The sequence below is a fragment of the Bidens hawaiensis genome, unplaced genomic scaffold (genome assembly GCF_021521415.1).
Source record: "Bidens hawaiensis isolate Kalapana, Puna unplaced genomic scaffold, B.hawaiensis_p1.1 tig00009224_1, whole genome shotgun sequence".
NCBI lineage: Eukaryota > Viridiplantae > Streptophyta > Magnoliopsida > Asterales > Asteraceae > Bidens > Bidens hawaiensis.
The window spans coordinates 721,453-743,988 of NW_027491681.1; the positions used below are offsets into that span (position 1 = coordinate 721,453).

Genomic DNA, 22,536 nt, shown 5'->3' on the forward strand with positions numbered 1-22,536 from the left:
TTTAATTTGAGTATTGTATTGCTATAGTTTTTTAGTTTTAAAAGGTTAACATGTTACGTGATTACCGTGTAGAACTGGTAACAGGTCGAGTCGGGTGAGCTTGGGTCATTTGTAAAAGTGGATTAAGGTCAGAACAAGTCGATACAAGAAAAATGGTTAATTTGGTTCGGGTCCAAGTAGATAGGGGCCAGGTCAGACCGATGTCGAGTCGGAACGGGTTTAGCGCTAAAACGAGTTGGTTTACAAAAGTGATTTATTTGAAATTACTGTATATTTCGGGTTTGCTTCTTGGTTTTCGTCACCGGTTACACAGATGTCGTTGTTTACATGTATCGGGGCTAATAAGCACGTGTTCAGCACCACATAACACACATAACCAAATCTTGGTAAGTGCTCAACATAGCGCCCTGCACCGGTAATTGTTATGAATTACACGCGTGGTGTTGGTTAAGCATATTTTATTGTCAGTAACGTGCATTCTAGGCCGGTTACACGTGTTCAATATTCGATTACACGCAACTGGCTTTGCACGAGTTACGTGTCAAATTTCGAGCTACGTGCGCACTGTCATCAGATGACGTATGTACTGACACATACTATACGTTCAATGTCGAGTTGCGTGCACACCCCGCTGCATTGCGCGGACACTCAGCTAGTATAATAATAACGATCAGTAGTTACATTAAACAATGTATATTAATCATTAGTGATTGTAAAAGATAATTTTACACTTTAAAAAACATTATTAGTTAAAGTGATTGGTGTTTTGCTATATGAATAAAAACTTGTAAACTTTTAAAATAATAATATAAAAAATATTATTCATATACATGTTATTTATTTCTAAACTGAATAAGAAAAACCAAAACTTGATACCGTTTCGTTTACACCTACGATTGGGATACCAATAAATCAATAATATATGATCGTGACGGTTTTAGAGCCCATGATTTCCCTCAAAAAGACTAAAATACCCTCATCAACCTCATTTCTTTCCACATATTAACCATAACCAAAAACCTATTTTGGTCATTTACCACCACCCATATTGCATAGTACACCCCATGACCCATGTCACACATGTAACGGCCCATTTTAACCGACACATTATCCTCTATAACTTCTTCCTCTATATTATTATTATTATTGCCTTCATTTTTCAATATAGTCATATTCAATCTCTCATTGCTACCTTTATTATTATTACTAGTCATGGAGCTGATCAAAGTTGTTATAATGTTGTTGCTACTAAATCAAGTTGTGCACGCCCGTGTCAACAAACACCCGTGTCACTTTCCCGCAATTTTCAACTTCGGGGACTCGAACTCTGACACGGGTGGCTTGTCGGCCGCCTTTGGACAGGCCGGACCGCCTCATGGAGAGTCGTTTTTTCATGGTCCGGCCGGTCGGTATTGTGACGGCCGACTAGTTATAGACTTCATAGGTACTTATTATTTATTGTTATTGTTAATTTTTTATTATTTAACGGGTTAGCCCGTTATTTTGATTTATCATTTATCTTTTAAGTAATTATTTATTTTTGTTTCTTTTGTAGCACAAAGCTTTGGGTTGCCGTACCTGAGTGCATTCTTGGATGCACTCGGGTCTAACTTTACCCACGGTGCGAATTTTGCGACTGCGGGTTCCACCATTAGACCACAAAATACGACTCTTGCGCAAAGTGGGTTTAGCCCGTTTTCGTTAAATGTTCAGTGGTATCAATTTAATGATTTTCATAGGAGGGTCCGAAATTTTCTTACCGAGACAGGTGACATTTTTTTAATGTCACATATTAATAATTTATATCATATTGTATCGTGTTGTATTATATTAATGTGTGATATGTAATGTAGATGATCCGGTGTATAAAAAACTAATGCCAAAAATTAAAGATTGTTCACGGGCTCTTTACACGTTTGACATCGGGCAAAATGATTTAGTCGCAGGGTTGTTCCTAAACTTGACCGTCGATGAAGTTAGGGCGAGTGTGCCCGATATCATAGGTCAGTTCAAAACAGTCATTAAGGTGAGTGTTGTTTTTAGAACGTACTATCAATTTATAATTTAAATGTTACACCATTTTAATGAATATTTTTTGTTCTTGAATAGGATATACATGATCAAGGTGGAAGATCATTCTGGATACACAATACGGGTCCAATCGGATGTCTACCATACGTGTTGGACCGCCAACTAGTCACAGCCGGACAAATGGACAGGTTCGGGTGTATCGGCCCGTTTAATGACCTTGCGCAGTTTTTTAACCATCGGTTAAAACAAGCCGTTGATCAGTTACGAGAGGAGCTACCGAATGCTGCAATAACTTATGTTGATGTCTATACGGTTAAACATTCACTCATTACCAAAGCAACCCGTAACGGTTAGTTACTTTATTAAACAAATGAACATGAATAAGTTTTTTCTGTTCATTTAGTTAAAACAAACGAATATTAATAGACGTTTTGTTCATTTATTTATGTTCGTGAATGTCGGTTTATGTTTGTTTTAATTTTAATAAATACATATGTATTATATTTATAAGAATTTAAACATAAGTAGGTTATGTTTGTTCGTTCGGTAGAATTATGATGGATATTATAAATGAATAATATAAATTATACTCAGTTTAAATAAATTATACTCGTTTAAATTTGTTTATTTTTCGGTTATGCCTGTATACTGTTTGTTTGTTGTGTGCTTTAAAGAGTTGTACTTTTTATAAAATGTAGGATTTGAGCATCCGTTGAGGAGTTGTTGTGGTCATGGAGGAAAGTACAACTACAATATGCATGTTGGATGCGGTGGAAAAGTCAAAATCAACGGCAAAGATATCGTAGTTGGCAAAGCATGTGAAGATCCAACGGTAGCAATTATTTGGGATGGAGTGCACTTTACCCAAGCAGCCAATAAATGGATATTTGATCATATCGTAAACGGGTCGTTTTCGGATCCACCAACACCAATAAGTTTGGCTTGTCATAGGCAATACTAAGATGGGAATTTTGATTTGTTTTTTTGCTTGGAGAATTTTACTTAAATGGGAATTTTGATTTGTTTTTTTGCTTGGAGAATTTTACTTAATTGACTTTGGTATTGATGGTTTATTGTTAACATTTGGACAAGTTACTAAACAAATGGTTTTTATTTTGTTTTGATAGTGTTTTATAAAGTCTTTTATATGTATGTTTGGTCCATTTTAACAATTATAACAAATTCAAATCTTTATTATGTTTTAAAGATTTGTAGTTTTGTTTAAAACATATGATTTGGACATCCATTGAGGACTTGTTGTGGTCATAACTTCAGTATGCATATTGGTTGTGGTGGTCCGGTGGAAACATCAAAATCAAAGGGAAAGATGTCATAGTGGATTAGTGGGCGACGCGAAGCGTGCGAAGATCCAACGATGATATTAACTGGGATGGAGAACATTACACCCGAGCAGCCACTTAACCGATATTTGATCAAATTATAAACGGATCATTCTCCAACCCACCAATACCAATAAACCAAACTTATTGGCAAATTTATCGGTATTGTGGTGCAAACGAGTTGAGCCTATCTAGGTTCAAGCTCGACATGTGAGTAGTTTTTTAAAACTTGAGCTCAATCTAAGTTTAACTCGCTTATTGTTTATCAACTCTTGATGCCAGTTTCATGTTAAATCATACTTCTCAAACAAATACTAGTCTTCATACTTGCAACTTGAGTTACTTGACATCAATGCCTAACTCATGTTCACCTTGTGATGATTAAATGTGGGATTTAACCCTTAGGGGGTGTTTGGTACAGAGAATGGAAAATGAGAGAAAATAGAAATGGAAATGGAATTGTAGAGAAAGAGAATTGGTATGGAGAATGAGAATCATTTCTCTTGTTTGGTACACGAGAAAATAAACAGAGAACTCTACCATACCCAACCCCACCTCCACCCAACCTGACACCACTCACCACCACAGCCCCACACCACCACCACCACCACCACAGCCCTTTCTTCAACCACAGCCCACCACCACCGGCTGCCGCCACCAAATCCCCTTCTTCAACCACAGTACACAAGAAATTAAAAAGATTCAAATTTTTGGAACATAAGATATAGAAAAAGGAGGCTCAGATCTGTCATCACTGCCTCTTTGGAGATTTTGTGGTGGCGATGATGATGATGATAATCAGAAGCCACCTGCGACCACCGCCGATTTCCACCACCACTGTCACCCACCTGCGACCACAATCACCCGACCATCTGAAAACCCTAACCTACCACGAACCACCACTTGAAACCCTAATCTCCGTTCACCCGTACCACCTGCAGCCTACAACCGGTTACCATCTCTGTGTTCACCACTGCGAACGGCGGAGACGGGGTGGTGGTTGCAGACTTGGAGACGAGGTGGCAGTTGCAGACTTGGAGACGAGGTGGCGGCCGGATACGGGGTGGTGGCCGGAGACGGGGTGGTGGCCGGAGACGAGGTGGTGACATGCTATGAGGAGGCTGCTGAGAAATGGATTTCTCTTTGTTTTAAAGAGAAATGGAATTCTCTAGTTTTAGAGAAATAGAAAGAGAAATAGAAATGAAAAGTGGAAAACAAACAAAAGAAATATTTCTAATTCCATTTCTCCCCAATCAAATCCATCTACCAAACACCCCCTTAGTACCAAATAGGCAAATACTTGAACAAACGAGAAGGTACTTGGCAAATTTATAACCAAAAAAAGAGTATATTTTACATTTTAAATATTAAAATAAACCTTAATTTAAAATATTAATGCAAAAATATACATGGTTTTAATCAATATCATCACGATGCATTGAAGTGCAATATTGATGTGTGACTTTCTCAATATTATGTTATTGATTTACAAAAATGTGGTCTTATAAATAACTTTTTATTTGATTGACAAATAATTATAGTTAATAAAATTAATTATTAAAATTGTAACTGTATGTTATAAATAGCAAGAAATTAAAAAAAAATAGTTAAAGATTGAAAAATAAATAATATTAATGAATTACCATATATAGATAATTGAATTAATAGTTATATAATGTATGAGGATTAAGAATAAGCATATTTAAATAATTGAATTATTATTTAAATAATTTGTGAGGATTAACGTGACACATAAGCAAAAGTATTATTTTTTCATACAAATTATAGATATAAAAAAACCAAAGAAAAGGATGCAGAGTAGTTTTTAACACTTTTATGTATAATTTAGGTATAAAGTGCAAAATGGAGAATAAAATATGAATGCTTTAAGTTGAGTTTTTCTAGTGATGTAAATTAGTCATATGATTTTGTAATTGAATTAAAAAAAAATTCAAATACAAAATTTCGAGTTTGGTTAGAACTCAAATTTGCTTAGAAAACACGAGCTATAAGAAAAAATATAATATAATAAAAACAAAACTTTGAATTCGATTCAACCCAAATTTAAAACCAACTTGGATGATATTTTAATTCAAGAATCCAGAAAACGGATTCAAATTCTTAATTTAGACTCGATTTGCATAGATGTTCAAAAAACCCATAGCTCATGTCTCACTCGAAATAAAACTTGATTATTAAACAAGCCGAGCCGAGCTCGAGCATAAGGTGTTTTGGCTCGATGGCTTGTTGATTTAAATAATAATCTCAATTAAATCCGATTTAAATAATAATAACAAAGAGCCAAATACTGTTTATTAAATTAACTTGATAATAAAATATTAAAGAATTGGTAGCAATTATAACCTCCACTGTCCGCATGAGCTTTTAAACAGCGAATATCTCTCTCAACGACTCATGAAAAATGGTTTCAATTTGCATGTTATTGTTATTATTATTACTACTACCAGTTTCGATATTATCTTTACCGGACTGTAACTTTCCGGCTGTATTTAACTTCGGTGATTCAAATTCCGATACTGGCGGTTTATCGGCGGTCTTCGGACAGTTTCCTCCGCCTAACGGCGATACCTTCTTTCATTCTCCGGCCGGCCGCCACAGTGATGGCCGTCTTCTTATCGATTTCATAGGTACATTATTGTTATTACTTATTATTATTATTAGCTTTATTGGATTTTAATAATCTCGTAATAGCTATCGTCCGATAATAATCTCAACTGAGTTTATCGTCACCGGTTGTCCCAAAGTTAAAAAAATTAACTCCCGGTGATCCGTTAACAAAAAAAGGAAAGGTTAACGGCGTTAACTTTTTTCTAAATTTCAACAAGGACCACTTGAAGCCAATTTTTTTAAATTTGGGACAACCTGGGACGATAAACTCAGTTGAGATTATTATCGGCCGATAGCTTTTACGAGATTATTAAAATCCAATAGATGTTATTGTTATTGTTATTATTATTATTGGAACGACAACTTGGGTGGAAGCGACTCGGGAGCTACGCGAGCTAGGATCGATAAAATGTTTAAAATGAGTCGAGCTCGAGCCACAAATAAAACTTGTTTAGTTATTGAACCTGAACTTGAGCCTTGTATGGGAAGTTCGTTTAGGTTTGTGGAGTCTTAACGAGCATTGTGTAATTTTAAGTTTTACCTCGTTTGGATCTATATGAATTGATTTTATATTGCACGGACGAGCTCAAGTCGAACTTTGGCTTGTTTTAGGTACTCCACAAGCTCAAGTCGAGCTTAGGCTCGTTTAAAGTTTTTTCAATATAAACGAGCCGAGGCCTAGCTTTGAAAAATAACTCACGAGTCGAGTTCGAGATTTACGCACGAGGCTCAAAATGAGCCGGGCCTGATCGCAAGCTCTTATAAGTGAAAACAATCCGAGCTCAAGCCTACGCTATAACAGGCTCTACTCGACTCATTTACCCCCCTAAACCTGGTCCTTAATTTCACCATTCTTGTTTGGGTTAACCTTTATTTTTATTTTTTATTTTATTTTCTCCTTAAAATAATATATATATATATATATATATAACATTATTAAAAGTGGACCTTTTTCAACAACCTCCGTCAACGATTAGTTTAACTTTGAATATAAAACAAATTGCATTTTTATAATCAAGTGTGACAGTTTTTAAGTTTTAACTTTTATTTTCCAGATATTCTGCTCATAAAAACAAGACTTTTTTTTTTAGTTTCTTTTAATAAAATATGAATATTTTTAGTTGTTTTGGATTAACATAAATGAATCTTAGATGTAAGCGGAGTTACTTCTTCGTTAGAGTGAGATTTTCCTTAACAACGTAATAAAAGTTAACGGTGCCATTTGTCATTTGCAGTGATAAAGTTATTATGGATCAATAAATAATAGTTTGAATAATTATAATAATTTTCCGTTATTTATGATTTAATAATATGCATAAGGATTATCAAAAATGAAAAATGTATACATATAGGTTCCAAGTTTCAAACTGTCACACCCCGACCAAAGGCGGAGGAACATGCCGGAGTGCAACGTGATTGGACAAATACACAAGACACTATTAAAGTGACAATATTTAATCAGCTCATTAATTTCATTCAATCACCAAAGTAACACATATTGTTCATACAAATAACATCAAAACATAAGAAATAGATATTGTTCATTCTTCTAATAACCTAGCGGTATCAAAATAGAATGACGTATTCAAACTCCAACTCAAGTAATAATCAAACCTGTAACATGCATAAAATAACATTTGTCAACACGTATGTTGGTGAACAATTTCATAGTTTTGAGTATATATAATATGAGTGAAATCCACAAACTTATATGAGACTATAAATAAAAGCATCAATCATGGTATATAAAACATATGTAAATGAGGATCCTTTCTAATCGGTAAGAATACCGACATACTTGGATAATGAGGCCTTATTCTACTAGCGCAAGGCTAAGTAGTTAAGGGAACGTATGATCATACTTAATGAGGCTCAACAACAACATTAAAATAAACACTCGCGCACGTAAAGCATATGAGACATATAACACACAATAGAGCAAGTATTCTAGCATCATATACCCTAAAGTTTGTGGTTTGAGAAATGAGTATAATATAAATCATTTTTGTGTGAATAAGTATGCATGTTACCCCCAAAAGATAAAAGTGAAAACGGGGGATGAAATGTACTCACGTTAACTAAGTAACTTGAAAGATTGATTCGTGAATAATCGGAGATCGGGTTTAACGAGCAAGACCTAGATTAAACGGGTCTTAAGTTAGTAGGTAGTCTTGGAAGGGTTTAAAATAAAATATGACAAGTAAAGTAAATAAATGAAGTTTATGGTTTAAAAATGTAAATACTTGGGAAATTAAAGACATGTTCTGAAAGTAAGTTTACTCGAAACCGGGTCTTGGTATTTCATTCATAATTATTACTCAACCTATGTTAAGTAACTTATGTGGGTTATAATGCACTAATGCAAGACCCTTTGGGTATATGAACACCAAAACAAGGTTTTAATCGAGTGTTCGGATTTGTTAACTTGGGTCTAGATAATTAACTAAACTCAAAGTTAACTTTCCAAAATGTTTTGAGATAACTCAATAAAATCGAAAGACTTAACCAAGTATATAGTTCTATTATGAAGAACCTTAACGTCCGTTAAGTGTGTATTTGGTATCACCGGTCCAAGCTTGTTATAAGATCAAGTTGGATACCGACACACCAAGTAAGTTGATAAAATACTTAAAATTATTTTAAAATACATTCTTGAAGAAAAGATGAGTTTCGATGGCCAAAAACACACTTGTGTGTCTTAGGCAAGTGAACTCGGTTTAGTTCGGTTTTGGTTCGGTCCTTGACTCGGAATGATACCGAGGATGGTTGCCACATACCCAAATACTATAGAACTATCAAAATGGTTTTAGAAGTTACAAGGTTCAAATCTTTCATAAACATGTTTATTTAACTATTTTAAACAAAACTAGTAAACAAAACTATTTAAAACAAAAGCTAGTAAACAAGAGTTCGGTCTTGATTCGGGTCTAATCTCGGGATGAAACCGAGACTAGTGACTTCATAACCAATCCCATGAAACTCTTTAAACATGAATTAAAAGCTAAACTACTTACAATATGAACAAGACTAGGAAAGCATTAAAGGAAAATAGTATAAACAAGAACTACAAAGAGTTCTCCATGTAGCCTTGCCTTGTAGCATATCACCTCCCGAAGAAGATGAAAGCCGAAGGAAACAAGGGGTGCATATTATATATATGTTGTGCCACAAGATATGAATTAATAAGTAACAAACAAGAATTAAAGAAGGTTATTGCTTGATTATTAAGAAACTTAGAGGTTAGAGATATGAACTTTATTTGGGAGAGAAAGAAGATGAATGAGCAAAGAATAATGAAGAGGATGGGGTTGCTTATATAGAGAAGGAGTCAAACTTATTTTCCTTGTTTTATATCAATACTTGCATGTGTTTTTTTTTTTAAAAAAGGTTTAAATAATACAATCTAGTAACAAATCTAAAAGGCAAGAGATGATTATGAAACATAAAAATCCAACATTTTATATTAGTGAAAGATTTGGTTTACAAATCGGGTCGGGTTTTGATACAAATACAAATACAAATACAAAAAAGATCGAAAATGACGAATTTTACACAAACTAGACCGAACCGTTGGCCAATCAAGCCAGCTTAAGATGGTTTAGACGGTTCAGTAGGTTTCAATGATTATTAAACCTGTTACTCATCACACCTAGAAAGTGAATCAGGAATAATTATTTCTCTTAACAATTTTATTAAATGTTTTGTTTTCAAAATTTCAGCTGAAGGTTTAGGATTACCTTATCTTAGTCCGTTTCTGGACGCAGTAGGTACAAATTTTAGCCATGGAGCCAATTATGCAACATCAGGATCCACAGTCCGGCGTCAAAACACTACCATTTTCCAGAGCGGGTATAGCCCGATTTCCTTAGACGTTCAGTATGCTGAATTCTCTGATTTTATGAAGAGATCACAAATAATCCGTGATAAAGGTACGTTACAGAATTTGTTATATTAAAAACGTGACACTTATATAATATCTTGTACATCATACGTTAAATATGTTGCATGACCATGGTGCAGGCGATGTTTTTAAGAGCCTGTTACCAGAGAAGTACAAGTTTTCTAGCGCATTGTATACATTTGATATAGGCCAGAACGATCTCACCGCTGGTTACAAGCTTAATATGACTACTGAGCAAGTAAAGTTATATGTTCCCGACGTTATATCGCAGTTTACGACTGTCATCAAGGTGAGAGACAAGTTTTCCTTTGTTTGGATTTGTGTTCAAGTCACAATAAAAGAACTTTATTTGAATATTTGACCTATATTATAGCTACTTCTTTTAATCTAATTTGAGACATTTATACATTCATCTCACTAAAATTTATTTTTCAAAAAAGTAAACTGTTGATTAAGTCAACCTGTAGAAACCAAAGGTGTTAAAAACCATTGAAACTGTCCAAACTGAAGCAAGTTGGCCAGCTTGAGATTCAAACAGTTTGTTTTTCATGGTTTGATGGTTTAACTGTTCGGTTTGAACTTTAAAACTTCGAAACCATATTTTAACCTTTATTATTTCTATATATTTAGAATATGTAGTTATGCATACCATAGCATGAAGCATCTTTATTATTTTAAAATTTAATACAAACCAACGGTTCAAACAGCCAAAACCGAATGTTAAACTGTCAAAGCGGTAAAAACTAGCTGGTCCTACCAACCCACTCAACCGCCCCACTTAGCAGTCTGGCCTAGAATTTTCTTCAAAACTGACCGAACCTCACCATGACACCCTTAAATACTATCTTTTGCTGTCTGTTTTTATCAATAATTTGATTATGATTATTCTGTATCTAAATTTAGTTAATGTGTTGTTGTGTCACAATGCGTAAACAGAATGTGTATGCATTAGGTGGCAAAGCATTTTGGATACACAACACAGGACCAGTTGGTTGCTTGCCTTATATCATGGATACGCGCCCGATCACTGCAGCACAGGTGGATCCACACGGTTGTGCCGCCCCGTTTAACGGTGTTTCACAGTATTTTAACCAGAAACTCAAGGAAGCTGTAATACAACTCCGAAAAGAGCTTCATTCGGCCGCCATCACCTATGTTGATATCTATTCGTTAAATATTCACTTATCGCGCAAGCAAAAAAGCTCGGTAAGTCTTTGCTTAAACTAAGCTTGATAACAAGCTGAGCCGACCCCAAGCCCATCTAGGCTCGAGCTCGGCTTGTTTCAAGCTCTATTTCTAAAGGTATAGCTCGGACCGTTTAACTGACAAGAGCTAGAACTCGAGCTCTATTCTAAAGCTCGAGTTCGGCTCATTTATTATTTAAGCTCGAGCTCTATTCTAAAGCTCGAGTTCGGCTCATTTATTATTTAACTTATATACATTTATAATTATTTTATATGTATGTTTTAGTAATAATTTTTATGTATAACATAATATATATTGATGTTTAGTCATTTATTGTCAAAGTTTAATACATAATAGATATTATAAAAATATATATTTAATATATAAAATAAAAGTTATATCAATAATAGGCTTTTTTAGGTCTGTGGGTCAGCTTGAAGTCGATAAGTGAGCTTAGGCCCGAGCTCGCTTATTAAACAAGCTTTAAGCTTGAGCTTGGCTTGATTTGAGCTTTTAGCGAGCAATCTCAGGTAGCCCACGGTGGCTGTAATTTTTATTACATATCAGAACGGGCCTGGCTAACCTCAAAACGGGTCATGATAATTTTTCGTATGGTATAATAAAACGATTTAATACACCTTGAATGAATTTCAACCCGTTTGTCCAATTAGAATAAAAACATAACCCAAATCAATATATTCAAAACTAAACGGGCCAAACATGTCAACTCTGTTTTAAGGATTCGGTGATCCATTCTTGGTGTGTTGCGGGCACGGAGGAAAGTACAACTTCAACAATGCAAGGAGGTGTGGGACCACAGAAATGGTTAAAGGTAAAGAAATCTTGATTGCAAATTCTTGCAAAGATCCGTCATCACGGATCAGCTGGGACGGGATCCACTTCACTGAGGCTGCTAACAGATGGATGTACAGTCAGATTGCTGACGGGGCATTCTCGGATCCACCTGTTCCATTAAAAATGGCCTGTCACATAAATAAGTAAAGAGTTAATGGTTTTTGTAAGTTGAATGTTTTGGACCACAATACTTAAACCGAAACCAAATAACTGTGCTAACCATACAAATTGTGCGGTTATGTTGTGTGTTTGGTTTCGGTTATGATTTGCATTTGTTTTAACCAGATAAACTTGTCTGGTTATGTTGTGTGTTTGGTTTCGGTTATGATTTGGTTTCGGGCTAATCACACAAATTTGTGTGTTTGTTTTAACCGGGCTAACAAGATTATTAACCAGATATGTTGCAGTGGAGTGGTGATTTTCTGGTAAACAAGTGTTTCTTCCTTGATAATGATAGGATCTCTTTTAAATGCAACATATGATGTTGGACATGTCTTATATTTAACTATTTGATATCACATTTGATCCAAGTTGTAACTCATTTACAACTAACTTTGTGCTAATTTCAATCCAAAGAGTTGTGAGGATGCAACTTGAGATTGTTTTTTGTAAGTAGGTATCCATTTTTTTTCCATCTTTTCAATGATTAAAAATTTAAAATCTTGCAAAGATAGTTAAATTTTATTTGTGGACATACCACAACCCACCATTACCCCTACTGACCACAACCATCGCCGCTCACCACCAATTTTATTTTATTCCTTCGTCTTTTCTCAATGACGAATTGATATAACTCACCAAAACGTAAACACATGATAATTAATATTGAATAACTCTCAATATTATATAGAGAAAATATAACTCAAAAACCCCTATTACATATAACTCGTGTTTATCTAGATGAACCCTAACTCTCGGTTGTATCTCGTTTGTATCTCTAATTTCTAACCAAAACTCGGTTTATATAGACTAACATAACATTTTACACAAAACATTACCTATTATAATTACACAACAATTAAATAATTAAGAAACATAACCAACTATGACCGACTTGTCATTATTGATCCCTCAAGTTTACCGACTTGTAACTTGAAGTTCGAAATTACGTCCAACATTTTCTACCTATCTAACAATACAAAATAATAATTCATTTCATTACTAGTTGTTACTTGGTAACCAAACAACACAATTCTTATTTATTGCATTTCTCCGTTCATTTCATTCTATTAACACATACCAAACAATATTGATATTAATGTAATAATCTAATATAATAGTTTTGAATCAAAACAATCTATTTGATATAGTCAAGACTCAAGATTACATCATAACAAGTAGAGAGATAATATGAAGGCCCCACACATTTTAATTTGACAAAATCATAAACTCCAGGCAATATTAATCCACAAAGAAAGTTAATATTGGAAGGCCGAATAAGTTGTAAATATCTTAACGACAAATAGACTTTGATTAACAAGTCATCTAAATTATTGCATCCATATACTAGAGTGTGTGGAAAAAAGCCATATTGTCTTTATTATTATTATTATTATTATTATTATTATTATTATTATTAGCATTATTAGCAACTTGAAATCATTCACCACCACCAAGTCTGCATCCAAGTTATTCATCTTCACTTTAAACCCAGGATCATTGACACCCACAATCTCTATCTTTATATTATACTCTCCCAAGATCACATTTTTAAGACACCCTTTTGATTCAAGAATCTTTAAGATTAAAGCTCTTAAACCCACGTTGGATTCTTCGAAATATTTGTGGGTTTGTCTTCAAAACCAGTTTTCAGGTACTCTTTGATGATAAAGCTGATTGCTTTTGTGTGTTTCTTGATGTAAATTGTGTAAGAAAGGTTTTTGTGTGTTTTTTGGGGGTGATTATTTGAATTGAATGTAAGCAAATTGACTTTTTTTAGGGGGTTTGATCCAAGAATTAGGGTTTGTGATGTGTTTTTGTATTTGTGGTTGAATTATTTAGGGTTTTTGGGTTTGAGGGGTTTTTAATTTTGGCAATTTTTGGGTTTTGTGGAATATTTTGATCTTGATATGCAAATATGATTTTGGGGGCATTTTGTCTTGGGGGCATCTTATTTTGGTTTGTTTTTTGTGAGAAATTCGATTAAAGAAATTAATCCAAGATTGCAATTAGGTTTTTGTATTCTTTGTTATTAGGTTCATGGTGACTTTATGAGAGAATTGCAGCGAAAAAGCGGTTAACTTTGTTCCAAACTCTAGTTTGATCCGTCGTACCTAGTATAATTCCACTCATAGCGGAGCTATTAATAGAGTCTAGAGACGGTGTGATGGGGGGAAACCTTACCTATATCCTAGGGGATAGAGAGGCTGCTTCCACCGAGACCCCAACTCCGAAAACCTCTCTTTTTTTTGGTAGTATAGAGTATAAATAATTTAGATAACATAATATTTAACTAAAAGAACCAGATCAAACAACCATAGAAAAGTGTAATAATAATGGAAGGCGTAAATTTATTTTATCTGAATCTCTAATTTGATCCTACGAGTACCATTAGTTGTCTTTTTGTTGTTGATTTATTGTATTTGTATAATCTTCGGTCAAAACAGTTTTTTGAGTGTTGTTTAGCTATATACACAAATCTTGTTTTATGCTGATATGAGCCGTCTTTTTGTCATATCTTGATTAAAAGCTTGGGTTTTACCGTAGGATGCTAGCGGATTTTGGAGTTTAGTTTGTCTAGTTACCATGAAAATTGAAGAATATAAAAGAAGAGGAAGCTATATTTGCAGGTTTGTTTCTAACCACTACCCCCCCCCCCCCTCCTTGCTCTTTCAGTTTATGTTAAAGATGATCATGTGTTCCTTCTATGTTCTTGATGCAATTTTTAGAAAACCAAACGAATCTATGAGGGCTATTGTAACGATCATAGTCGGAATTGTTTTTGGCTTCTACATTGGAGTGTCTTTTCCTCCTTTTGCACCATCAAAGGTACACATTTCAACACTGTTAAGAACTGTTCACTTTTAGTAAACAATATAACATTTTTATTGTTTCCGGAACTCCGCATATAATGATAAATATGTTACATTCAATCTGGTTATCACCACTTTAACTTTCATTCAATCATTATGTTAATGCCATTGATTTCATGGTTCAATTTTGATAGTTCAAACTTGTACCTTCAATCGATACATTCCTTGGTGACAAATATTCGGGCCAATCTACACAAACAATACTAAATGTCATATCTGTCACGAGGGACAACGTCTCAACCGAAGCTCAAAAACTTGATGATCCTTCAGAGGTAAAAAAATTGTTAACTTAATATAAAAGTATAACCTATAAGATGAAGTCTACTATTAATTCATCAATGTTATGCAGATTTATGTCTCAACTAACCCTCGTGGTGCCGAAAGATTACCTCCGGCTATAATTGCTTCAGAATCAGACTTTTATCCTAGAAGATTACACGGAAGACCTAGTGAGGTCAGCAAATCTATGGTCAAAGTTTTCTGTTTTGGTTTGACTTTCTTGGAGACTTGTTAACGTTTCAAACATCTAATTGCATTTTGGTTTGCAGGACCTAACATTCAAACCAAAGTATCTTGTAACTTTCACTGTTGGCTATAATCAGAAAGAGAACATTGACCAAACAGTCAAAAAGGTAAGCCTGTTTATCTTTATCACTGGTCACTCTGCCGCCTTTATTACTGCATCTAATTGTGTTGGTTATACAGTTTTCAGACAACTTTACAATCCTTTTGTTCCACTATGATGGCCGAACTACTGAATGGGATGAATTTGAATGGTCAAAACGAGCTATTCACATAAGTGTTCCTAGGCAAACAAAATGGTAAAGAAACGAAATCAATTTATAGCTTTTTTATTTGTAGATTACGGTTAGGACTGTTCAAAAAGCTCACAGCTCGTGGCTCGCTCGAAAAAAACTTGCTTAAAATCGGCCCGTTCTAAATGAGCCAAGCCGGCTCATTTACAAACCTAGCCAAGCTCGAGCAACGTAAGCTTGGCTTGTTTGCTTGCGAAATTTTAATATATATAATTTATAAAATTTGTCGTTTATAATTTATGCATTATGTTTATGTTAAAAACAATACCTTTTTTCTTTTAATATATATATCATTATGTGTAAAGTATATAATAACATATTTAAAAATGAATGAGCTGGCTCTACAAGCCATTTTACGAGCTGAGCTCAAGCTCGTCATTCAGCTCGTTAAGATAAACAATCCCAGCCGGCTCAGCTCAGTTCACCTCGTTTACGGCCCTATTCCGATGGTATCTTTGCCGTATATTTATTTGACTATTTTTTTCAAAGGTGGTATGCAAAAAGATTTCTGCATCCTGACATTATTGCGCCCTACGAGTACATATTCATATGGGACGAAGATCTAGGAGTTGAGAATTTTGATGCTGAAGAGTGCGTGTCTACAAACCTTTTTGTTTAGTCAACTCTTTTACTTTTGACTTTTTCATGTATTATGATTGTTTATGTTTCAGATACATTAAACTTGTGAGGAAGCACAAATTGGAGATATCACAGCCTGGTTTGGATCCAAGTAGTAAGGGTATGACATGGCAGATGACCATGAGAAAAGAAGATCTTGAAGTTCATAAGTAAGTCAACACTTTGACCATTTGCTTACGTGTTAAAAATTAAACCTTTTTTATGTATCTAAATCTTTTTCATTTGTTACTATTTGTTAGAGAAGCCGAGGAGAAACCGGGATGGTGCAATGATCAACATTTGCCTCCATGCGCAGCGTATGAACAAATTAAATATTGTATATAGTTTTTGCTTACACGTTTTAACTTTCGGAGTCAAACGGGCTAAAATGGAATTTGATATTAGAGGTGACAATTAACCATTTTACATTAAAGATTTAGAAAAAAGTTCAACAGGGTCAAATGGTTTAAAAGTCACACAAAACGTATCAATGTGCTTGTAGCTTCCTTAATCATTTATTCAAAGAAATGAGAGTAATTTCAAGTTTTTGTAAACGCATATGTTGATCCTTGTTAAAATGACATATTTTGACCCGTCACACAACACGTCTTTTAACTTCCCATGGTCCTATCTTTACTAAAAGTTACAACATCTGACCGTGGCTTTAGTTTTATACAAGTGTTTCGCATGTGAAAGTTGAACTAAATGTCAAATGAAGAGTAAGCTGACCTTGGAATATTGGAGTATTAGCTAACACTTTTGACTTTACTAATTACCCGTTATGGGTACAGATTTGTGGAGATTATGGCCCCTGTATTTTCTCGAGAGGCTTGGCGTTGCGTGTGGCATTTAATTCAGGTATTGCACATGGTCATATACTATGATTGAATTACTAAAAGCCTTCCCTTTTATTCTAATAATTTAATGCTTCAATTGGTTATAAATGTAGAATGATTTGGTTCATGGATGGGGCCTCGACTTTGCCCTACGAAAATGTATCGAGGTAAAACATATTCTTTATATTGTTGCTCGTCTTTCAAGAAACCTCGAGATGTTAATTAGCGAATGTCCTTTTCATTTCCAATAATATAGCCCGCATATGAAAGGATTGGAGTTGTAGATGCACAATGGATTGTTCATCAAGGAATTCCGTCAATCGGAAACCAGGTAATTAGCATATTTCCCTAATTGCCCTTGTAAGATTTTTTTTTTTTTTTTTTTTGTGGGTCATCCTCTAATCTTTTCTTGTTTTGGTTTATAGGGCAATGAAGAGAATGGACAAACTCCAGGGGTACGACATGGATATCTTTTTCAATAACATGCACGCGTCGTTTTGTACAAACGTTGACTTTTTGGTGGTCAAATCTTTTTGTTGACAGGTGAGGGAGAGGTGCAAAAACGAGTGGAAAATGTTTCAAGATCGTGTATCGAAAGCAGAAAAGGATTATTACAAGTCGGTTGGCATTGGATCTACGAATGATCATGAAGCGAACTGGGTGACACCCGATAGAATTCAATAGCGTTTTAGAGAGTATTGATATGTTTATTTCTTATAGATCACGTAGTATATGATTTTTTAGTGGCAAGTTTTTTACTTTATACAAAGTTTGTGGGTTTGATGACAAGATGGTAAACCTTCTCTTAAGGGTAAATACGTAATTTACTAGGTTCGTGTTTTCGTTGATTGTAACCATCTTAATTAAATTAGACCAAGATCAATTAGTCTTTAGTACAATGATATTAATGGATTTTTATGCGTCAGGAAAAAGATCTTTATAGCTTGCCATGAGTGTGAATTTCGGTATTTTACGTGCACGCACGTATTTGTTTGTATGTTATGAGTGGGCGTGTCTCAATTTTTATCTTTTTCCGTATTTATATTTTTTCTTTTTCCTCTTAAAATTGAGTTATGTTGTTCATTTACGTTTATTCGTTTATGCTCACTCGCATATTCATTTGAATTTATTTATTAGTAATTAGTAATTCTAATTGACCCCTCATGCATCAACTGCATCAACCCAACGGAACCTATTTTAAATAGAAAATTGAGAAACGTACTTGATACATCGTATTTTACATATTTAATTGGGAGATACAAAGAATTGGGAAGAATGTTATGTAAATAACCGTCTTATGCAGTTGCTTATTTAATTAAATTTATTATTATTCTTTAATTTGAACCATTTCTCGATTTGTGTGTGTCATTCATGTATAAGGGTCATGTTAATCTTCTCTGTATTGTTTCAATTTTATCGGATCCTCGGGACACTTAAAATTAATTGTGTAAACCATAATGCATATGAAAATTAATTACAAAGATAAAAATAACTCTTTTTTATAATGTAATTTGTCTAATTTAGTTATCATGATTCAATTTAAATATTTAATTTTAAATTGTACTTTTAATTAGAATTTACAGCTACTAGAATTTGTTGTCCAGATATGTTGGCATGCTCCCTAGTGTTGTATAAAGTTTTCAAATTAGATTATTAAAATAAATTTTCATCAAGGAAAAAAAAGGAAAAAAAATCTTGATGCAAGGGTGAGGGTGCACATAACATGTCAATTTCATATTTGTTTTTAACAAATTTAGCAAGCTGTATAACATGTCAACCTCAAACAATAATCTTTGTCCTAACAATCATTCTATGTTCTGAAGTTCCAAAGTTATCTTATTAATATTCACAGCTGTATACAGAGAAACAGTTGACATTATATAAAAACAAACACCACCTCTACAAAGATATTATCATCAATAGACAAACCCTAAGTAAAGTTACAAATCATGAGTTAATTATGTAACATAATTTGAATTAACATATATTTAAAATCAAAGTGTGTCAAGATTCAAAACTTCCTAACACCGGATAGATGATAAAAATCTTGAAAACGTGTATCCCGATTTGAAAAAAACTCGAAAAGATTATGTACACTATCGCCCCAGATACCGTGAGATGAAAACCCGGGTCGGGTCGGGTCAACTATCTTTTGGTCAAACCCGATACGGGTTTTGTATGGAAACTTCAAAGATCCAAACTTTACACCAAAATGAGCATTCTTGATTCTTGTTTCTTGATATTGAATTTTGCATTTTATTCACTTTCTCTAATACAGTTTCCTGGTAAAAGAAACCTGTACTCGTCTGCGTTTTGTATAAGATGAACCGGAAGATGAACAGCCGAATATGAATGCGGGATGGGCCCCATCTTTGCGATAATTTCCTTAAACGTGTATTCTTCGGGTAACATATCGAACAAATCCGCACCTTTGCAAATCACCTTTTGCACCCTTTTCGGGTTCAAGAACTTGTTGAATCTCACTCTATCATAATGGCTATAAGCTTTCATCTTGAAAATAAATTCGCTGATGTGGCGGAAACAAAAGCTACAATGCCACCCTGCATCTGCCAACAGGACATCCGACTGGCGGTAATGCGCGTACCGCGTCTTTCCCGATTGATATCTATGAACCGACGCCCTCCAACTATTATTATCAAGAAAAAACTCAAACGAATATAAATAATTCTTTAACTGAAGATGAAGAATCGGGGGTATGTCATCACACCATCTTAAAAGATTAATAGTGTGTCTACTCGGTATCTCGTCAATATCCGACATGATTAACAAATCATCATCTAAAATCCCGGCTTTCTTTAAAAGATAATCCAATGCGAGTCTTTGATACGCTTCTTCAACAAACGGGTGATTCTCCCCTTTCCGAAATTTTCCAGGAATCTTCCCATAAGTCAACCTCGGCTCCACGAACTTGAACTTCTCACGTTGACTTTCAAAGACCAAAGGCTTCGGTAAACCCGTGAAAGTTGAGTTTGATTCAAGAAGTACAAACTCGGTAACATAAGGGTACAATTCATGCCATCTTATTGTTAAAAGGTCAACTTCATTGCTAAACAAAACAGCATCAAAAACGCGTCTAGGAAACTCACGGGTTCCCCAACCGTGAAGCTTGCAAAGATTTTGCATCGACACGTTTTCGTGATAATAATGAGGGATTTCTTCAAACGGTTTTGGTGGTGATTCCCATAACGGGCGAAGAAAGTATGAAACTTTTTGCCCGTGAATGTATAAACTGAGGATCATGGTTGGGACCAAAAAGGTAAGAAAAAAGAGTGTTTTTAAATCTAGCCCACGAAGAACGTAACGAATTCTTGACATTGTTGAGCATTTTCCGGAATCCTGCACAATTTGATTTACAAAATGACTGTCATTTGGGCTTTTAAATTTGTTCAGGTCATGATAGCTGCACAGAATATGCAAGAAAATTAAAAACCCCTAATTTTGTTATAAATTTGATTCTTAGACAAAACTTATTTAAGGCATAAGATCACTAAGACATAAAGAACCCTAATTTTGACCAAATTAGAGCCCAAAGATCACTAATTTCGACTAAATTAAGCATAAAGAATCCTAATTTCGCCCAAAATAAAACATAAAGATCACTAATTTCTACCAAATAGAGCATAAAGGACCCTAACTTCGCCCAAATTAGAGCATGAAGAACCCTAATTTCGCCCAAATTAAGCATAAAGAACCTTAATTTCGCCCAAATTAGAGCATAAGCAACCTTAATTTCAACCAAATTAAGCATAAAGAACCCTAACTTGGCCCAAATTAGAACACAAAGAACCCAAATTTCGCCCAAATCATGGCATAAAAAACCCTAATTTCCAGTTTCAGTTGTAAGAAAAACAATATCAAAAGGGTTTTTTTTTCTATTTAATTGAATTTACCTGATCGCAAATATCATCAGACTTTTTAGAACAAGAACGAGATCCACCTTCTGCCAATTGATAAAACAATTTTGATAAATTAATTATCCACATTTTCACCAGATCCAATTCAATCAAACAAGATGAAGGATTTTAATATAATATGCTGTCTGTCTTGAGGTCTTCTTCAACTCTATATCTATATGTATATGTGTGTGGAAGCTGTTTTTCTTGTATACAAATCTTGTATTTGGTTGTATATATTTTTTAAGGTTTGGAAACTTTGGAATTCAATTCAATTATTTTTGGTTTTGATTTTTTTTCTTTTTTTGTTTTCGAGTAAATGACGTGGCAAATTTCAACTTTTTCTAGATTTAAGAAACTTTCATTTAATTACGGTATGTTCTATTTGGAAGAAACGTAACTCTTTGGTGCATTAGGGTATTTCAGTGTAGATTCGTAGCGTGTTAGAAGAGATTACAGTGTTCGGGTTTTTATGGATAAAAAATAGATATAAAAGAAATGGGATCTCATGGGACAATTAGTGTAGTTTTCGTTAGTAATAGAAGCTTGCGTATAATTTTTTTGTTGGTTGGGCGTGGACTGTAATGATTCATGTTACGTGTTTTGGTGTTTGTGTTTGGTGGTTTATAGCGGCTGTTAGAGTTTTTACTACATAATTTTTGTTGATCGTTTAAAAAATTAAAGATACCGTCAATAATGTATTTTTATCCATACGTGAATGCGAAATTACTTAATTACCCTTAAGAAACCCACTCAACCCACCCCCATGATGACTTTGCAAGCAGTAGAGACAATATCTTTAATTTCTCAAATCCAACGGAAGAAAAGTGAAATTTTTATGCACCACAAAACGATAGGTGTAGTTTAGTTATTTTGTTTTACTTTTTGTGTGCTTTAATACTTATAATAATCTAAATTCAAAATAACATTTATATGTTTTTCTATAAATTATGATATAGCTTATCTGGGTTTTTATATTCTATTACTATTTATCGTTACATATGTAAGTTTGTTATGCGATAGCTTGGAACCATTGTGGTCCAGTGTTTGGGACTTCATATTCGTATGTGACTAAGATGTCTGGGTGAAATTAACCAAAGAAGCGTGCCGTTTAAGAAAATGTGTCATTCGGATAATTAGCTAAATGAGTCAACTAGTCAAGGACTATATTGGTATTTTACTTTATTTAAACTGTATCTTAATCCCACAGATTATGTTTTCCATTTGAGAAAAAAATGGAAAAGATTATATTAATCTCTTGCAAAAATGAAATATTCCACTGTATTTATGCCAATCTTAATATTAAAATATTATACCTTTAATTAAAAATATTATACCTTTTAAGTCTTTGGTACAAAGTCCAAACCAAGTAACTAGTCTA

The 22,536-nt window shown here is 34.1% G+C and overlaps 3 protein-coding genes, 1 non-coding gene and 1 pseudogene across 5 annotated transcripts; 3 read left to right on the top strand and 2 right to left on the bottom strand.

The window, feature by feature from the left end:
• The first annotated feature begins 935 nt into the window (after nt 1-935).
• On the top strand, nt 936-3,026 carry LOC143531710 (alpha-L-fucosidase 3-like). Its single transcript, XM_077026953.1, has 5 exons — nt 936-1,444; nt 1,556-1,768; nt 1,854-2,026; nt 2,110-2,380; nt 2,730-3,026. The coding sequence occupies exons 1-5, from the start codon at nt 1,213-1,215 to the stop codon at nt 2,990-2,992; spliced, it is 1,152 nt and encodes a 383-aa protein (XP_076883068.1). The 5' UTR covers nt 936-1,212; the 3' UTR covers nt 2,993-3,026.
• A 2,729-nt stretch (nt 3,027-5,755) lies between these two features.
• LOC143531739 (GDSL esterase/lipase At3g26430-like) lies at nt 5,756-12,504 on the top strand (annotated as a pseudogene). Its single transcript, XR_013135070.1, has 5 exons — nt 5,756-6,019; nt 9,719-9,928; nt 10,020-10,189; nt 10,837-11,106; nt 11,825-12,504. The product of XR_013135070.1 is annotated as a GDSL esterase/lipase At3g26430-like (transcript).
• A 1,025-nt stretch (nt 12,505-13,529) lies between these two features.
• On the top strand, nt 13,530-18,075 carry LOC143531737 (uncharacterized). The gene is made up of 15 exons (XM_077026981.1): nt 13,530-13,753; nt 14,647-14,729; nt 14,829-14,928; nt 15,107-15,244; nt 15,322-15,426; nt 15,521-15,604; nt 15,678-15,793; nt 16,277-16,378; nt 16,459-16,575; nt 16,666-16,722; nt 17,197-17,263; nt 17,355-17,408; nt 17,498-17,572; nt 17,667-17,696; nt 17,785-18,075. The coding sequence occupies exons 2-15, from the start codon at nt 14,686-14,688 to the stop codon at nt 17,923-17,925; spliced, it is 1,230 nt and encodes a 409-aa protein (XP_076883096.1). The 5' UTR covers nt 13,530-13,753; nt 14,647-14,685; the 3' UTR covers nt 17,926-18,075.
• A 499-nt stretch (nt 18,076-18,574) lies between these two features.
• Nucleotides 18,575-18,680, bottom strand: LOC143531776 (U6 spliceosomal RNA). The gene has a single exon (XR_013135081.1). It is a non-coding gene; the product is annotated as a U6 spliceosomal RNA (small nuclear RNA).
• Nucleotides 18,681-19,062: 382 nt separating this feature from the next.
• LOC143531738 (uncharacterized) lies at nt 19,063-21,512 on the bottom strand. Its single transcript, XM_077026982.1, has 2 exons — nt 21,153-21,512; nt 19,063-20,598 (listed from the first exon to the last, which is right to left on the bottom strand). Exons 1-2 carry the CDS (start codon nt 21,243-21,245, stop codon nt 19,498-19,500), a joined length of 1,194 nt encoding a protein of 397 aa, XP_076883097.1. The 5' UTR covers nt 21,246-21,512; the 3' UTR covers nt 19,063-19,497.
• Between the last annotated feature and the right edge of the window lie 1,024 nt (nt 21,513-22,536).

Excerpts from the sequence above, each read along its gene's own strand:
- LOC143531710 (XM_077026953.1), top strand. The coding sequence starts at position 1,213 with ATGGAGCTGATCAAAGTTGTTATAATGTTGTTGCTACTAAATCAAGTT. Across the intron at positions 1,445-1,555 it reads ACTAGTTATAGACTTCATAG|CACAAAGCTTTGGGTTGCCG; the intron begins GTACTTATTATT and ends TTTCTTTTGTAG. Across the intron at positions 2,027-2,109 it reads AGTTCAAAACAGTCATTAAG|GATATACATGATCAAGGTGG; the intron begins GTGAGTGTTGTT and ends GTTCTTGAATAG.
- LOC143531737 (XM_077026981.1), top strand. The coding sequence starts at position 14,686 with ATGAAAATTGAAGAATATAAAAGAAGAGGAAGCTATATTTGCAG. Across the intron at positions 14,730-14,828 it reads AGAGGAAGCTATATTTGCAG|AAAACCAAACGAATCTATGA; the intron begins GTTTGTTTCTAA and ends TGCAATTTTTAG. Across the intron at positions 15,605-15,677 it reads TTGACCAAACAGTCAAAAAG|TTTTCAGACAACTTTACAAT; the intron begins GTAAGCCTGTTT and ends TTGGTTATACAG.
- LOC143531738 (XM_077026982.1), bottom strand. The coding sequence starts at position 21,245 with ATGTGGATAATTAATTTATCAAAATTGTTTTATCAATTGGCAGAAGGT. Across the intron at positions 20,599-21,152 it reads CTGATGATATTTGCGATCAG|GATTCCGGAAAATGCTCAAC; the intron begins GTAAATTCAATT and ends CAAATTGTGCAG.